This window comes from Chlorocebus sabaeus, chromosome 20, assembly GCF_047675955.1.
Source record: "Chlorocebus sabaeus isolate Y175 chromosome 20, mChlSab1.0.hap1, whole genome shotgun sequence".
Taxonomy (NCBI): domain Eukaryota; kingdom Metazoa; phylum Chordata; class Mammalia; order Primates; family Cercopithecidae; genus Chlorocebus; species Chlorocebus sabaeus.
In genome coordinates, this window is record NC_132923.1 from 130,978,525 (window position 1) to 130,992,757 (window position 14,233).

At 55.7% G+C, this 14,233-nt stretch overlaps 1 protein-coding gene across 13 annotated transcripts in view; it reads left to right on the forward strand.

Annotated features, from left to right (window-relative positions):
- NPHP4 (nephrocystin 4) overlaps positions 1-14,233 on the forward strand; it is a 142,522-nt gene that overhangs the window by 114,620 nt on the left and 13,669 nt on the right. For 12 of the 13 annotated variants that reach the window (XR_012089799.1, XM_007980817.3, XM_073007896.1 and 9 more), the window contains 5 exons: positions 5,546-5,671; positions 8,318-8,523; positions 10,508-10,734; positions 10,950-11,136; positions 12,140-12,223. Coding sequence is in view for 12 of the 13 variants with exons in the window: in XM_007980817.3 (XP_007979008.3) it covers positions 5,546-5,671; positions 8,318-8,523; positions 10,508-10,734; positions 10,950-11,136; positions 12,140-12,223 (830 nt within the window). In the remaining variant the exon portion in view is untranslated. Of the gene's footprint in view, positions 1-5,545; positions 5,672-8,317; positions 8,524-10,507; positions 10,735-10,949; positions 11,137-11,454; positions 11,564-12,139; positions 12,224-14,233 lie in introns of all 13 variants that reach the window. The other variant, XM_073007903.1, reaches the window with a different exon arrangement.

Sequence of the window (14,233 nt, forward strand, 5' to 3'; positions counted from 1 at the left end):
GTGATCGGGTTCCGGGATAGACTTCCCTGTGTCTCATGATGGAGGACAGACAAGGGAAGTGTTCCTAACTTCCCTGCAGCCCAGGAGGAGGAGAATGGAGAGGCGCACTTCTTCTCGACCCAGCACCATGACTTGATAGAAAATGGTGCCCCACGATTGCTCGTTAGAGGGACTGAGCAAAGCCCTGGACTTCACTCCACGTCCAGGACTATGGCGGGTGGGACACGTGGGTTGGGTGGCTCAGGAGGGTCCCACCTGAGACGTTCCAGGGGCTTTGACTGAGGCCTCTGCTGGGACAGGGGCTGCTGATGGGACGTCGAGGGACACAAGGCTGGGTGCCTGCCTGTGTGCACCTCAGGGCAGAGGACCAATGTGGGACCCTGTAGGGCCAGTGACAAGCTCACTGAACCTCCTGAGGGTCCTCTGGAACGTTTGGGATTTTTCAAGGCAGAATTGAAAGCACAACAAAACTAAGCTGTGTGGTGTTTCCGAAGCTGTGTCTGTCTGCATGAGATTCAGACTTCTCTGCTATTTTATTAGGGAATTTTCCACTCCTCAGAACCCAGCCTGATTGTAAACCCCAGAGCCCCATGGGCCACATCCACCCGGCACTGGCAGCACACAGGCTGGGGGCCCGGCGGAGGGCTCGAGTGCAGAGCCGTTGAGTTGGCTCGGAGGCTCTGCCTGCCTGTTTATGAATGTAGATCCGAGGTGGCCTGGAAAATAGACAATATGGACCCAGCAAAACTCAATTAGGTTCTGGAGAAATAAATGAGCCACATGCGAGGAGCAGGCATTATTCAAAGGCCCATGCAACTAAGGGAGTTGCAAGGAGTGTTCTGCTCTGAGACCGCGCTGGTTGTTTTTACATTTAATTCTCCAGCTCACGAATGTGCAGGGACTCCAGGTTTTAAAATCTTATCTTCAGAAGAAAGATTGCCTCCATTATATGTTATCTCCAATTGTCATTTTCATACTTTGCCTGCAAGAGAGAGATAAGCTCATGGGAAGGGAAGGCTGAGATAGCCAGCCTGGGAGACTCCAGCGCCCACGGGAGAGGGAGAGGTCTCAACAGAGGACACGTGCCACCCGCAGCACTCTGCACATCAGTGCAGCGAGCCTGGCTCTCCTCTGTCAATTCCGCATATTTTTGGGGAAAAAAGTGTTATGGCTTTTCTTTCTTCATAAAACTGGCCATTCTGTGGTACAGTAGGCTTCTCTCTGCCAGCAGCGTGGGTGCCGGCCGTGGAAGCCTGCAGGGTGACTGAGCGGGATGGATGGAGCCTGAGCCTCGGCCTCAGCCTGGGTTCTGCTCTGGGCCGGCTGCATTCACAGTGCGTGCTCCTGTCTGAGGCCGTGCAAGGAAGCCTGTGCCATGGCTGGGGACACGGGCGTCTGCCAGCTGGACCCAGGGCCATGGGACTCTGATGACGGGGAGAGGACTGCCCTCGTGCTTGGTGGCTGCTCCACGCAGGCCTGCTGACTTCCTTGGCAGCCTCTTTCACACTGTCTTTCGGTCAGCTTTTGTCATCCAGGAACTGCAAGCACCAGATTGCTTTCTTTGATCCCAGTGATCTTGTTTGTGGAGTAGGACAGGGGTTCGGCTGGGAGCTTGGGTGTTACTTGTGTTCTGTGGCCCTTCCTGGGGGAGGCCGGCGTCTGGAGAGATGGCCTCACAGGCCAAGCATCTGTGTTCTCATGGGATATCCTAGGAGAACTGGGTGGTGATGGACTCTGACAGACGGCCAGGCTGTGGGGTCACACGGTTGGCAGTGGTGGGCTTTGCTGCAGCTGCAGGGCTGCATCAGGAGCCCTGTATGTTTGCAGGGAATTCCTGCCCCTGTAGCAGATGTGTTGGTGCAGGCGTAACCTGTCTCATGGAAAGGAAAGAAAGCCTGCACTAATCTAACACCCAAGTTGTGCCCTGATGAAATGCAGTGCCTTTGCCGCTTGTACCCTTCTTGAGTGAGCGTGCAAGTGTAAATTCAGCTTACCTGCTTTATTTTCCCATGTGCTCTAAGTATAAATATAGTAAGAGGAAATGCTCATGAAGCCCAGCAGGGTTCCGTGTCCTGCTGGTCCCACCCGCTGCAGCCAGTGTCATCATTAGGTGTCCTGCAAGCCTGAGCTCCAAGAATGCTGATCGCCTGCCCCGGGAGCTGTCTGGACCCAGCTCGGCCTTGTAACACTTTCCTTGATCTCTTAGTACTTCTCAGGGTGGTGCATAGTTCAGGCTTAAAATAGCCCAGTGCCCTCTCCAGTCAGATGTGGGTGGACCAGAGGCCTTCTCGTCTGCCATTCAGGGAACCACTGGCTAGCAGATGAAGGTGGTCGAGAAAGCTGTGGAGCCTTCTGGGCTGCCCCTGGTGTGGGGTGAACCCACTGCAGCCCACAGTGAACAGAGGTGCTAGGAGGCCCCTCCTTCTTGGAGCAGGTCCTCAGGATGTGACAGAGAGCTTGCCAGGACTGCCAGCCCATGAGCTGCTGCCCCTGCCATGAATTCTTGTGGGAAGACACACACACGCAGCAAGAAGCTGGGACAGCGCTGAGCTTGTGAGTGGGAAAATGAGGCTTTGGGGCCGGTGGCACTTTCTCCCCGTCATGTGGAGGGCAGCGTGGCCCGGAGCATGGGCATCAGTGGCACTTTCTCCCCGTCATGTGGAGGGCAGCGTGGCCCGGAGCGTGGGCATCAGTGGCACTTTCTCCCCGTCATGTGGAGGGCAGCGTGGCCTGGAGCGTGGACATCAGTGGCACTTTCTCCCCGTCATGTGGAGGGCAGCGTGGCCTGGAGCGTGAACATCAGTGCCGGTGCCCCCAGCTCTGGCCCTGGCACAGGCAGGCTGCGCTGGTTCAGGCTGCTGTCCTTTCCCCACCCCAGCCTGCTTGTCTGCCGTTTTCCCACATGAATCTGGGAGGTCTTTGAGGACCCTGATCGTGGCTTCTTTGTAGTGGTGTTTGCCCTTGAACCTGGTGCCGTGGTGCAGAGATTGATGAAAGCGTTGATAAGAAGCCTGAGCGCCCTTCTGGTCTGGAGCCCTGTTCTCCTTGGGCTTCAGGAGATACAGCCTATGGGGCATGAACATCTATTCGTGTGAAGGAGTGCTGATCTGGGTTTCTTTCTTGGCGACGGGGATCTTGATCCTGTGACCACGAGTTTTAGGGCCAAAAACGGATTCCTGGCAGGCGAGAGGAGGGTGTTTGGGCAGAGGCTCTGCAGCCTCCACCGGGAGGGGACGGGCTTTAACTTGAGGGGAAGCTGGAGACCCCTGCAAAGCTTGTGGGAGCAGAGGTGGCCATGGCAGGCTGGTACAGGAGGGAGGAACAGGGAGAAGACCGAAATAGCCCTTGTTCTAGGTGCTTGTTCTCAGGAAGCCGGCTTGGAGTGAGGACTGAGTGGACGCTGTAGGTGCCGGGAGTCGGTTGGTAGCCCAAAGGTGGAAGCACAGTGCAGGGCCTACGGGGGAAGTGGAGGCTGCATCTTTGTGGGGATGTAGCAGGGACCTGGGCCAAGGGGGAGGTCAGCACGGCTGTCCTGCTGCACAGCACGGTGCTGATGTTGGGGTCAAGGAGAAAGAACAGGAGGCAGGGGATGTCAGCTACTGGGACATCGGAAGGAATGAAATTCTCCTGGAAAGAGATGGCTCGGTAAGTGCGCCACGGGCCTTTCTGGTTGCCAGCTGTGGTGTGGGAGGAGGCAGTCAGCCTTCCCATCCTTCTGGTGACGGCTGTGAGCATGGCCATCAGAACCTGGCCTTGAGAGCCGAATTCTCAACACAGGTGAGCAGGCAGCTTGACCCCACGTTTGCTGCCCAGTGAGCTTTCAAGCTGCCTCCAGGGACGGCGCTGAGCCAGGAAATTCTGCATTTGTGCTCGTGCACAGATGGGAGGAGGCGGCCAGTGCGCCAGTGCCTTTGCCACAGTTGCTTTCGGAGCTTCAGTTTTGAAAGAACTTACGAAGACTGAAGCAGGGACAGATGACCAAGAACAGCTCCAGCCTGCAGGAGGTGGCAGAAAGGCCAGTCTGGCTTGGACTGAGATCCAGAGAGAGAACTCAAGATGACCAAAGGAACTTAAGAATTGGGAAAATGTGAGTTCTTTGAGGGCCGCAGGGACTGTTTGCTGCTGTGTCGCCAGCTTTCCATCCATCTGTGAAGTGAAGCTCTTCTAGAAGTTTTCTAGAGGTTGACTCCAGGCTGTCTGTGATTGCTAAATCTAACCTCTTTCCACCACCACATCGGGGCCTTTGCCCTCAACAGCCCTATTTGGGGGCCGGTCTGCTGTCCCACCAATGTGTTTGGTGTCACCATCTGCGATTCAGTATCTGGCTTTTGAATCCAGGCGCTGTTCGCTGGGGTGTGGAGGGGCTGGACTCGGGTAGAGCAGCTCGGAGATCTGCTTGGCTCCCTTGGGAGGACGGGCGCTTGCTTTCCAGCCTCAGCTCAGAACCATTCTAGAGAGACACCTCCGTCAGCTCCGGTTTTGTCACCGGGAGAACCTGGGTTGGATGGAGGATGTGGCACCTCTGCAGGCGCCTGCGCATGGGCATGCTCCCAGCACTGGGCTTGTCCTTGGAAACAGCAGCTCCTGACGGGCAAGAGGGGAGGGAACCTGACGCAGCAGGTGAATCTGCCAAGGCTGAGGAGGGACCTGGCCAGTGTGGAAGCCCCTCCCTCCCCTGGGGCTGAGGGTGGGCAGAAGCGAAGGGATGCAGAGAGGCAGGCAGCCCGGAGAAGGGGTTCCCGCTTTTAACACCTCCCAGGAAAATGGTGAGGACATCCCAGGCCCGAGGACACTCAACACTGCCTCGTCGGAATTAAGGAGATTGATGACACAAGCATTTTGCGCGCACCCTGGGTGCTTCATTTTGGGACACAGCTTCGTTGGCGGTGCTCTGCCTCACCCCATGGGAAGGTAAAGGCCACACTGAGGTTGTGGGTCCCATCCTCGCAGGAGAGTGTGCCGTGGGCAAGCACGGCTTTCCCTAGGATACTCAGGTTTGCAAGTTCGCAGGGCGCCACACCCACCAGCCCCAAGACACACTTGTCCCGAGGCCACACTGCTTGCTCGCCAAAGGCTTCTGTTACAAACACAGCTCCGGTGAAGGCTCCAGTTTGTGGGGATTCTTTCACCCTGGGTGTGTGTGGAGTCAGACATTTGCACGTGTAAATGTACACAGGACTCTCCTTGAACAATGTGGCCATCAAGAGGCCAAGGTTACAGTTTGTGAGGCAGCCCACCTTGCGACCCAGAGATCCAGAAGTAAGACTCCGTGTGCAGTGAACTGTGAGTGCCACACACTTTCATTCATCACCAGGAAACGGAGGCTGTTGCTGGCACGGCAGAAGAATGAAGACCCAGCAGAAAGTTCACAGCAGAACGAGCTCCCACCTGTCTCTCAATTGCAAAACATTGAAAACAGAGACCTTAGCATGCCAGGGTGTAGATGGGCCATTTGAAAGCCAGAACTGCTTATGTGGTGGGTTGATCTGTTTCATCAGATTCTCATTTGGGGTTAGTGGCTTATGTTGGGATGTTTTTCATTTAGGTCACCTGTGTGAACAGAAAGTGAGAGGTTGTAGCATATTGCCACCATCTAGATCTCGGGTCATCTCAAATGATGGAGCCAGCCGCTTCTCTGGAGGCAGCCTCCTCACAAGTGGAAGCTCAAGGCGTGAGTTGACACTGTTGGGCCCATGTGCGGGTGGGTCATGAGTGGTGGCTGAGAGGTGGAAGACTGTGTGTACGTGTGTTTGTGTGTGTGTGTGCATGTGCACCATTCGTGGTGCTGACAATGCCCCTCTGCAGCTAGGATGGCATTTTGCTGTCCGTGTGCAGGTGGGTCGTGAGTGGCACGTGAGAGGTGGAAGGCTGCATCTGTGTGTGTGTGTGTACGCGCGCGCATGCGCGCCTGTGCATGTGCACCATTCATGATGCTCTTAACGCCCCTCTGCGTCTAGGGCAGGACTGTGCTGTCCATGTGCAGCTTGGTGCCCTGGCTGGATGCCCCTGTGGACCTGCAGACCCCACCGAGCCACCACATTGATCACACCCTGGTGCTCTAGGCTGGGCTCTGCAGGCGACTGTGCTGTTTGAAGTGGGAACCCTGCCAGGGGCATTTGTGTCTGGTTGGCTGCTCATCTGCAAGGGAAGAAGAAATGGAGAGAAGGTCAGGATGAACATAGACTGATTTTCAAAACAAGCTGAGGCCCCCCATGTTGTGAACAGAAGAGAGAAGCCAATTATGGAGCTTGGGAAAGACAGACCTCGTTTTGAGAGAAAGACCTGGGTTAGGTGAAAATGTGTTTCACAGCAGGGAGGCTCTGAAGTTTTTCTGTCCCCTTAAAATTTAAGGCCTCACAGACCTGAATATAAAGTACTTATCATTTGAATTACAAGTGGGAAGTGCTCTTTAAGGAGCATTTTTTCCAGAGGTTGCAGATCATTTTGTGTGAATTCAAAGCTGCCGTGTGCTTTTGTGTGTTGCTGGGCCTTGGAACTGTGGCTTGTTAGAGGTGGGAGGGGCCCTTGGGTTCCATCCTGCAATGTTCCCAGGAACTCTGGGTAAACTTGTACATTCTTCCTGGGAGCAGACACGAGGGGCTCAGAGGGATTCATGGTCCAGGCAGGGTAGAGTGTTCTGGGCCAGCTTCCTCATTGTAATTTTGAAGAAACTGAGATGAAGAGAGGTCAGGTGACTTGGCCAGTGCCGTGGCTAAGGGGTGAACTTGGCTTAGAATCTGGATTCCCTGCCCTGGGGTCAGTGCCCTTCATCCTCAGCTGGTCCTGCAGACCACCTAGAGTATGATGGAGAAGCAGCTCCATAGAGAGAAGTCCCTGAGCTCTAGGAGCCAGGCTGAGGTTATTGATAAACCCTGCTTCCAGGTGCAGCAGGTCAAGGGCTCAGCTGTCAGGGAGCAGGAACCCAGGACTTGCTGAGACAATTAGAGGCCCTGAGGTCAGTGATCCTCCAGACCCTGTTTTGCTCAGAACTGGCATAGGAGGTGTCCCTTAAAAGCACATGTCTCACCCATGGAGCAAGGTTCTGCAATTAGCAAGTTGCACGAAGTTTTAAGAAGGTTCTCAGTGCTTCATGCCTCACCCCAAGTGCAGTCTCATGGTCACTCTGAAACTTCATTTCTTGTTTCACTGGGACCATGAGAGGTATTTGTTGGGGTGATGCAATGTGAAGACTTGAGCCCCACCTGACCAGGCCCCAGGTCCCTCACTCACGGCTGTGGCTGCAGGTAGCTCAGACTGAGCCTGTGCCCGAGAGCCACTTGGGGCATCTGCAAATCAGTTCACCACCTTTAAAATTGGATGGTGGTGAGGGACCTGACAGTGGCACCTGTTTCCTTGTGAGGAGTCGGGGGTCACATTGCTGCCCACCGTGTGGAGGCTTCTGCAGGGGGTGCCAATGCCCCATACAAGTGGAACCAGGCGGGGAGAGCTCAGGCTGGCGTTGGTTTCCTGTGGGAAGTTTCTACTGGTGCCAGAGAGTGAGGAAGGACCCAGGCCCTAAGCTGGGGCACCCCTCAGCTGCCCTGCCTGTGCCAGACTGAGCGATTGTCTGGGAGTCTCATGTGTCAGCCTGTGGCATGGCCACATGGTCACCTAGCACAGTCCCACCCGACACCCTGAGCTCCTGCTCTGTGTCAGAAGGAAGGGCCTGGCCCATCCAGTAGTGGCTGAGCCTTTGCCTGCCAGTGCTTGACCCTGTTCAGCTTCTGTTGGTTTGCTAAATGAGTCATTGTATATCCCTGGTTTGAGTAGGCTACCCCAAAGGAGACGGGCTGTCCTGGGGGCCAGGCAGTCCAGGGGCAGCCGGGGCAGAGTTGAGAGCAGGAACTTGGGGGCCAGGCCTGCTCTGAGCTTCATCCCTCACCACCTACTAGCTGAAGGCCTCCTGCCAAGGGGACAACCCCTCACCCCCATTCCTGATCTGAGGGACTGAGGCTGGCAGCCCTGGGTGAAAGCATTAGTGGGCCCTTTAAGATCCCGAGAGCGTGGGCTTCTAGAACATGGCTTCCTTCCCCTAGAAAACTCCCTGGTGGTATGTTGATAGTGTTGGATCTAAGGACCGGAGTCAGAATTGCTTTTAATTTGGAGGCTGAGGAAAGGAGGGAATGCTGTGGAAACCAGGGTATAAAGTTATCTTTATCTGGATCTCAGAACTCTGCAGATTGGAGCTGCAGAAAGCATGAGCCACGCTCTTGAGCTCCCTCCCTGCACAGGTGGTCCTGGGAGGCCTGCCCCCACGTCTGCTCCTGGAAGGCAGACACTGCACGTCCACCCGACTCCCCCTCTGACCCTTTCTCAGGAAAACATGTGGTGCAAGCGCAGAAGCTGGCGGACGTGGACAGTGAGCTGGCCGCCATGCTGCTGACCCATGCCCGGCAGGGCACGGGGCCCCGGGACGTCGGCCGTGAGTCGGATGCCACCCGCAGGCGTAAACTGGAGCGGATGAAGTCTGTGCGCCTGCAGGAGGCCGGGGGAGAGTTGGGCCGGCGCGGGACGAGCGTGTTGGTGAGGGTTTGTTCAGCTGTCACTGTCCCGGGGTCTCCACGCAGACTGAGTCACTGTACACATCTCTCCCTGCCTCCCACGTGATTCTCTCTTACCTTCCTCCCAAGTCCTAGGGACAGAATATAAGAAATCGGACTTTTTCAGCCAGCGGGGGAAATCTTTAAGTGAGAATTATCTGGAGAGCTTTTACTAAAAGCCATTTCTTGGGCGTCAGCCCTGGAGATTCTGACACTGATTGGTTTGGGCAGGACCGCCGGAGCCTGGGTTTGAAGAAAGCTTTGCCTGTGAGTCTGAGGCTCTCCCAGGTCTGGGGAGCAGAGCTGTGAACAGCTGACATATCAGTGTTGTTAGTGTAATCATTCTGGCTAGAAAAATTCCCCTTTTTGGCTGAAAATCTAAATAGAACTGTTAATATTTTGCAACTAAGAAATGGGAGGTGAGAATGGTTGTACCTCCTGGGTGCATAGAAGTCGGGAACCACAGGGGCCTCGAGAAAGGTCTCCTGAGATTCCCCTTTGCATGCAGGCAGGCCGGGGTCTGAACAGAGGTGTCCCTTCTCCTGACAGTAAACTCAGCAGGGCCATCACTCAGCCTCCCCGCCAGTGAGGCCTTGGTGCTCAAAGGTGGATGCAGATGCCTCGGTCCCTACCTAGGCTCAGTTCAGTCTGATGGGGTGAGGAACAGGCATGGTGAGAGGACACGGGGTGGGGAGGCCTGGCCTGAGCCTGCAGGACTGGTGGGCTCAGTGGTCAGGGAGGAGGGAGGGACTAGAGGGAGGCCAGGGGTAGGGCCAGGGCATGGCTGGAGCCTCCTCCCAGGCCTCAGAACACCCACCCCACCTCCCTCTCTCCCTTCCTCCCTCCTTCCCAGCTGGCAGGGCTTGAAGCTGTGGCCTCTGGAGGCCCCCAGCCTGGATAACCTTAGCTCTGTCAGCATGAGCTTGGAAGTGAGGAGCCACTCTCAGCCCTAGCCCTGTTTCTCATCCTTACTCATGTCTGGCCCCATTGTCCAGCACAGCCTGTCAGAGGTTCAACTCCTGAAAAGCTCTGATGATAAATTCTGATGGAAGCCCCAAGTGTGAAAGGCTCAGCTCCAATCCCCCTGGCAAAGGAAAAGCCAAAGCTTTGGATGTTGGAAAGTGAATGTCCAAAGTCATTTGAGTCAGAAATCAAATTTTGTCCTCACCTTTAGAGTTAAGTCCTGAAAGCATTCAAGTCAGTCCATCTCTCTGACGCCTCGGCCTCCTCTGTTAGACAGAAGGTTCCCAGCGCCCGGCCGCAGCGGCTTCTTGGAGTAACTTAGGCTGGCCGACTCCCCGGCATGGGCCTTCCAGGCCTGAGATCTTGCAAGGCAGCCTCTAGATGGCCTCACTTTTTCTTGTAAGGCCCACAAGAAAAACAAGCCAGTCTCCAACCTGTAGAACCCATGTGCGCTGGTCAAGCCCCTCGAGTCCCTGGGGCTTCAGAGCAAGGGGGTGGCTGAGCCTTGCTGAAGCAGCATGCTGCTTGCCCGGCCTCTGACCCGGTGTGACCGAGACTGCAGGCCGAGGGCATGTCCTCTCCTGTGGACTCTAGGCCCAGACAGGGCTCCTGACATTGTGTTGGGGACCTGGCTGGTGAGGCCTGTCACCATAGTTTTGAGGCCATTCTTTTCTCTTGTTTGAAACCAGTTTTTAATTCTCCACTGGGCGGGGGGCCAGGCTTGCGGCTGTGAAGAGTCTCTCAGGAGCAGGCAAGGGTGCTGTGTGGACCTCCGTGTCGGGGACACAGCCAGCAGATCTCTGTCCAGCATTGCCTGAGAGCCACGCCTGGGCCGGGCCGGCCAGTTCCACCCAGACCACATGGTCAAGGAAGGGGGTGGCGGTGGCGATGCTGGTGGAGAAAATGTCCTGTTCTGAGATCGCGAGTGGTGGGCGGCCAGCAATAGCCCCTCGTGGAGGAGAGTGTGCCTGGGACCCTGTCCGCCCATATCGTCTTGTCTTCAGGCCCAGCAGTGCGTCCGCACACAGCACTTGCGGGACCTACAGGTCATCGCCGCCTACCGGGAGCGCACGAAGGCCGAGAGCATCGCCAGCCTGCTGAGCCTGGCCATCACCACGGAGCACACGCTCCACGCCACACTGGGGGTCGCCGAGTTCTTTGAGTTTGTGCTTAAGAACCCCCACAACACACAGCACACGGTGACCGTGGAGATCGACAACCCTGAGCTCAGGTGAGGTCTCAGCAACGCCCATCCTGCCCCAGCCCAGATCTGTGTCGGGTGCAGCCGGCTCCCCTGCTGAGCTGGCTTGAATTCTGCCCGAGAGCCGAGGCGATTCGGCTCCTCTCTCCCACTCCTCTGAGCACTGCTCTCGGTGGGTGGGACACAGCCTCCCGTGGGCCTTCCTGGGAAGAACTGCCCTGACGCCTCCACACTGCCTTCCCCAGCGTCATCGTGGACAGTCAGGAGTGGAGGGACTTCAAGGGTGCTGCTGGCCTGCACACGCCGGTGGAGGAGGACATGTTCCACCTGCGCGGCAGCCTGGCCCCCCAGCTCTACCTGCGCCCCCACGAGACCGCCCACATCCCGTTCAAGTTCCAGAGCTTCTCTGCTGGGCAGCTGGCCATGGTGCAGGTGCGGGTGTCAGGCACACAAGGAAGTTGCATTTGGCTGACGACAGTGGGAAACTGAGAATGCTTCCAGTCTCCACCAGTGTCCCTCCCGTGCCTGTGGCAGACGGACTAGCCTTCGGGCTGCCATCCACTCCCCTTTGTGCTCAACAAGAGCCCTGGCATGTGCACTGCGAGTGGCAACCTGCCCCTTCTCTTTTCCAGCCTGATGGGTGTCGGGCTGGACCATCTCCTCCTAATTTTCTTTACTGGGTTGGTTGTTAGGGCTTCTTAAAGCCCAGTGAATCTAATGGATTGACATTTTCTAGCATCTTCTTTCCAGTTAATGTTGGTTGGTCGCTTCCGACTGCAGCACTGGCTGCTCTATGCAAGATGCAGCTTTGCTGGCATGTGTGCGTGGAGCATGCGTGCAGCAGGTGTATTTGCAAGAGGTATGTGTGCAGGGGGGGATATGTGAGGCGTGTGTACAGGAGGCATGTATGCGGGGTGTATGTGAGGCACGCGTGTAGGAGTGGTGCGTGTGGAGGTCTGTGTGAGGTGTGTGTGCAGGGGGTGGTGTGTGAGGCGTGCCTGCAGGGGGTGTGTCATGCCTGGGTGTGTGAGGCAGGCATAGGGGCATGGAGTGTGTGTTTCAGCTTTTGACCTTTTGGGGTCAGCTCTCTAGGGTGATGGTCATTGCTTAAGGTGGACTTGAGATGTCCCTAGAGGCTCACTCACAGGGTTCCATGCTGGCTCTTGGGACGGGCTGTGAGGACAGCAGGTGGGACCTCAGGCCTTTGGCTTCAGGCAAAGCTGGGTTTCCACCTGGGATCTGCTGTTCCTTTGCTCCTGGCAGCCTCAGCCTTCTCTGGCACAGTGAGGCCGGTTGGTGATGGTTGCTGCCCGGAGAGTCAGTGTGAAAGGAGGCTGGTGGCTCCCAGCTGGGTGGCAGTGGTGTCTCTAAGCACAGGTGCTGGTCACCTAGTGGTGTCGCTCCCTGACCTGCTTGTGCTGATTGGTTCCTGCAGGCCTCTTCTGGGTTGAGCAACGAGAAGGGCACAGACACCGTGTCACCTTGGAAGTCCAGCACAGTGCCCGCTAAACACGCCAAGGTAAAGGGGCAACAGAGGACAGACTGATCTCGGGGCTTCCCAGGTATTCCCAGGGCCTAACCCTTATGTCCTCCTCTCCCCTCCTGGAGGGGAGGGCTGGTGCCAGGTCAGGGCAGGGGTGGTGTGGGCCTGGGAATGGCCTTCTCCATGTCTTCGCTGGGCAGGGCAGCTCCGTCTGGGCGCCGGCACAGTCTGCTTTGTGTCTGGTGGGAAATGCCTCCTCGGTGGCCGCCTTCTCACAGCCAGGGCTCTCCGGGTGTGAAGCCGCAGTTCCTATGGTGGCTGCCACAGCCCGTGGCCACTTTGTGAGCCTCACACACAGCATTCCCTGGCGTGTGAGTGTGTGGTGTGGTTCTTCCTGGAAATAAGACTTAGACCTTGGTTACATCCCTTGCTAAGCGAAGGCCGTGTGGTAAGGCACCTGCTTCTCAGCAGCTGGCTGAGACATTCGCAGGAGGAGCTTGAGACGTTGCTGCTTTATGGCAGTTTCTGAAGGTTTTTCTTTATTCGGTAGAAACATGCCTTTTGTAGTAGTTGGGAAGCGAAAAACAAAATGAAAAAGCTTTGGTCTTTCCTACACCTTGCCTGGAGGACAGAATTCAGAGTTCAGCACAGTCCCGGCCTGAGGCTGTGGGGTCCCCGTGGCCCGGGTCTCTCTGTGGTTGCAGCCTGGCCCTGTGTGTCCACCAGGCCCCATCACCAGTGAAAACTTGCTTTATTTTATTTAAATGCAGCCACAGCTTTGCCTTGATCTAAGGAATACTTCTGTTCTTTATTGAGTGCTCTAGGTTAATACCTTTTCCTTACATGTGTGGGAAGTCCCAGCCATCACATCCTGTTGCCAGAACTGTTGGGAGGAAGGTTTTCCTCTGCTAGCTTAGGTCTGAATGGCAAGGCCTGCAGGTGGATGACGGTAGACAGAGGGATGGGAGGAAAGATGGGCCTTACCGTCGCAAGCTCGTGACAGCATTGGGAAGTGAGTAGCTTGCCGAATGCCCAGAGGTCGAGGTTTGTGTGCCAATGTAGCATGAAGGGGCGAGGGCCAGGGCCTCCATGGGAAGGCAGGGATGTTCTGTTGTCTCTTTGTGCTGTAGGCATGGGCAGTCTGTGACCTTCCTGGAATTTGCAGGATGCTTTCACTTTCACATAGTGGGTTAATGGCAGCTGCATTTTCAGGAGGCTGTGCACTAGTCAGATAAGGGAAGTTCAGATAAAGATTTCAGGTGTTTTCACCTTAATTTTTATGTCAAAAATATGGTCTCTTCACATGAGTTTGGAGTTTGAAGGGAAATCCTAGGCATTGTGTTAGTTTACCCATAATTACTGCAGTGTGCATCTTGGACCAATGAGGACTTTTCTTTTTATCGTGACTGCGTGCTGTCATCACTGCCCCTGTCAAGGTGGATCTCGGCATCGTCTGCTGGGGCTCTAAGCACGGGCCTTTCTACAGCTGGTGTGTTTGGGTTGGGACCCGCTGGCCTGGAGTGCGCCGCCTCTGGAGTTGCTCAGTGGGCAGGCCACGTCGTCCACAAAGGCCACCCACAGAGGCCACGCTGGCTGTTGCTCAGGTGCTGACGGCCTGTTGCTGTCACCCGCTTCTCCCTCATTCGCATCCAGCTGAGGCTCCTGGCCGACACGTGTTCCATCCAAGGTGAAATTGCAGTCTTGTCATTCTTCCTGTGATTTTCCTACAAACAAGGACTTTCCCCACCAGTGGTTTGGTTACCCTAAAATATGCTTTGTACTTGAAAGTGAGGGTGAATGTTAGAATCATTCCCTTTATTTATCATTTTTCGAATAAGTGAACTGTGTCCTAGCACCCTCCAGAGACAGTCCGTGTTTGTGGCGTCTTGTGATGGACACCTGGGCTTTATATTTGTATTTCTCATCCCATGGAGGCTTCACTCTTAGACGCTGGAACTGCCCTCTCTCTGGCCACTGCCATCCTTTTCAGGTTAACTCCTGTGCCTTTTTTTTCGTTGTTATAAAAAGTAGTTATTTTGAAATAAT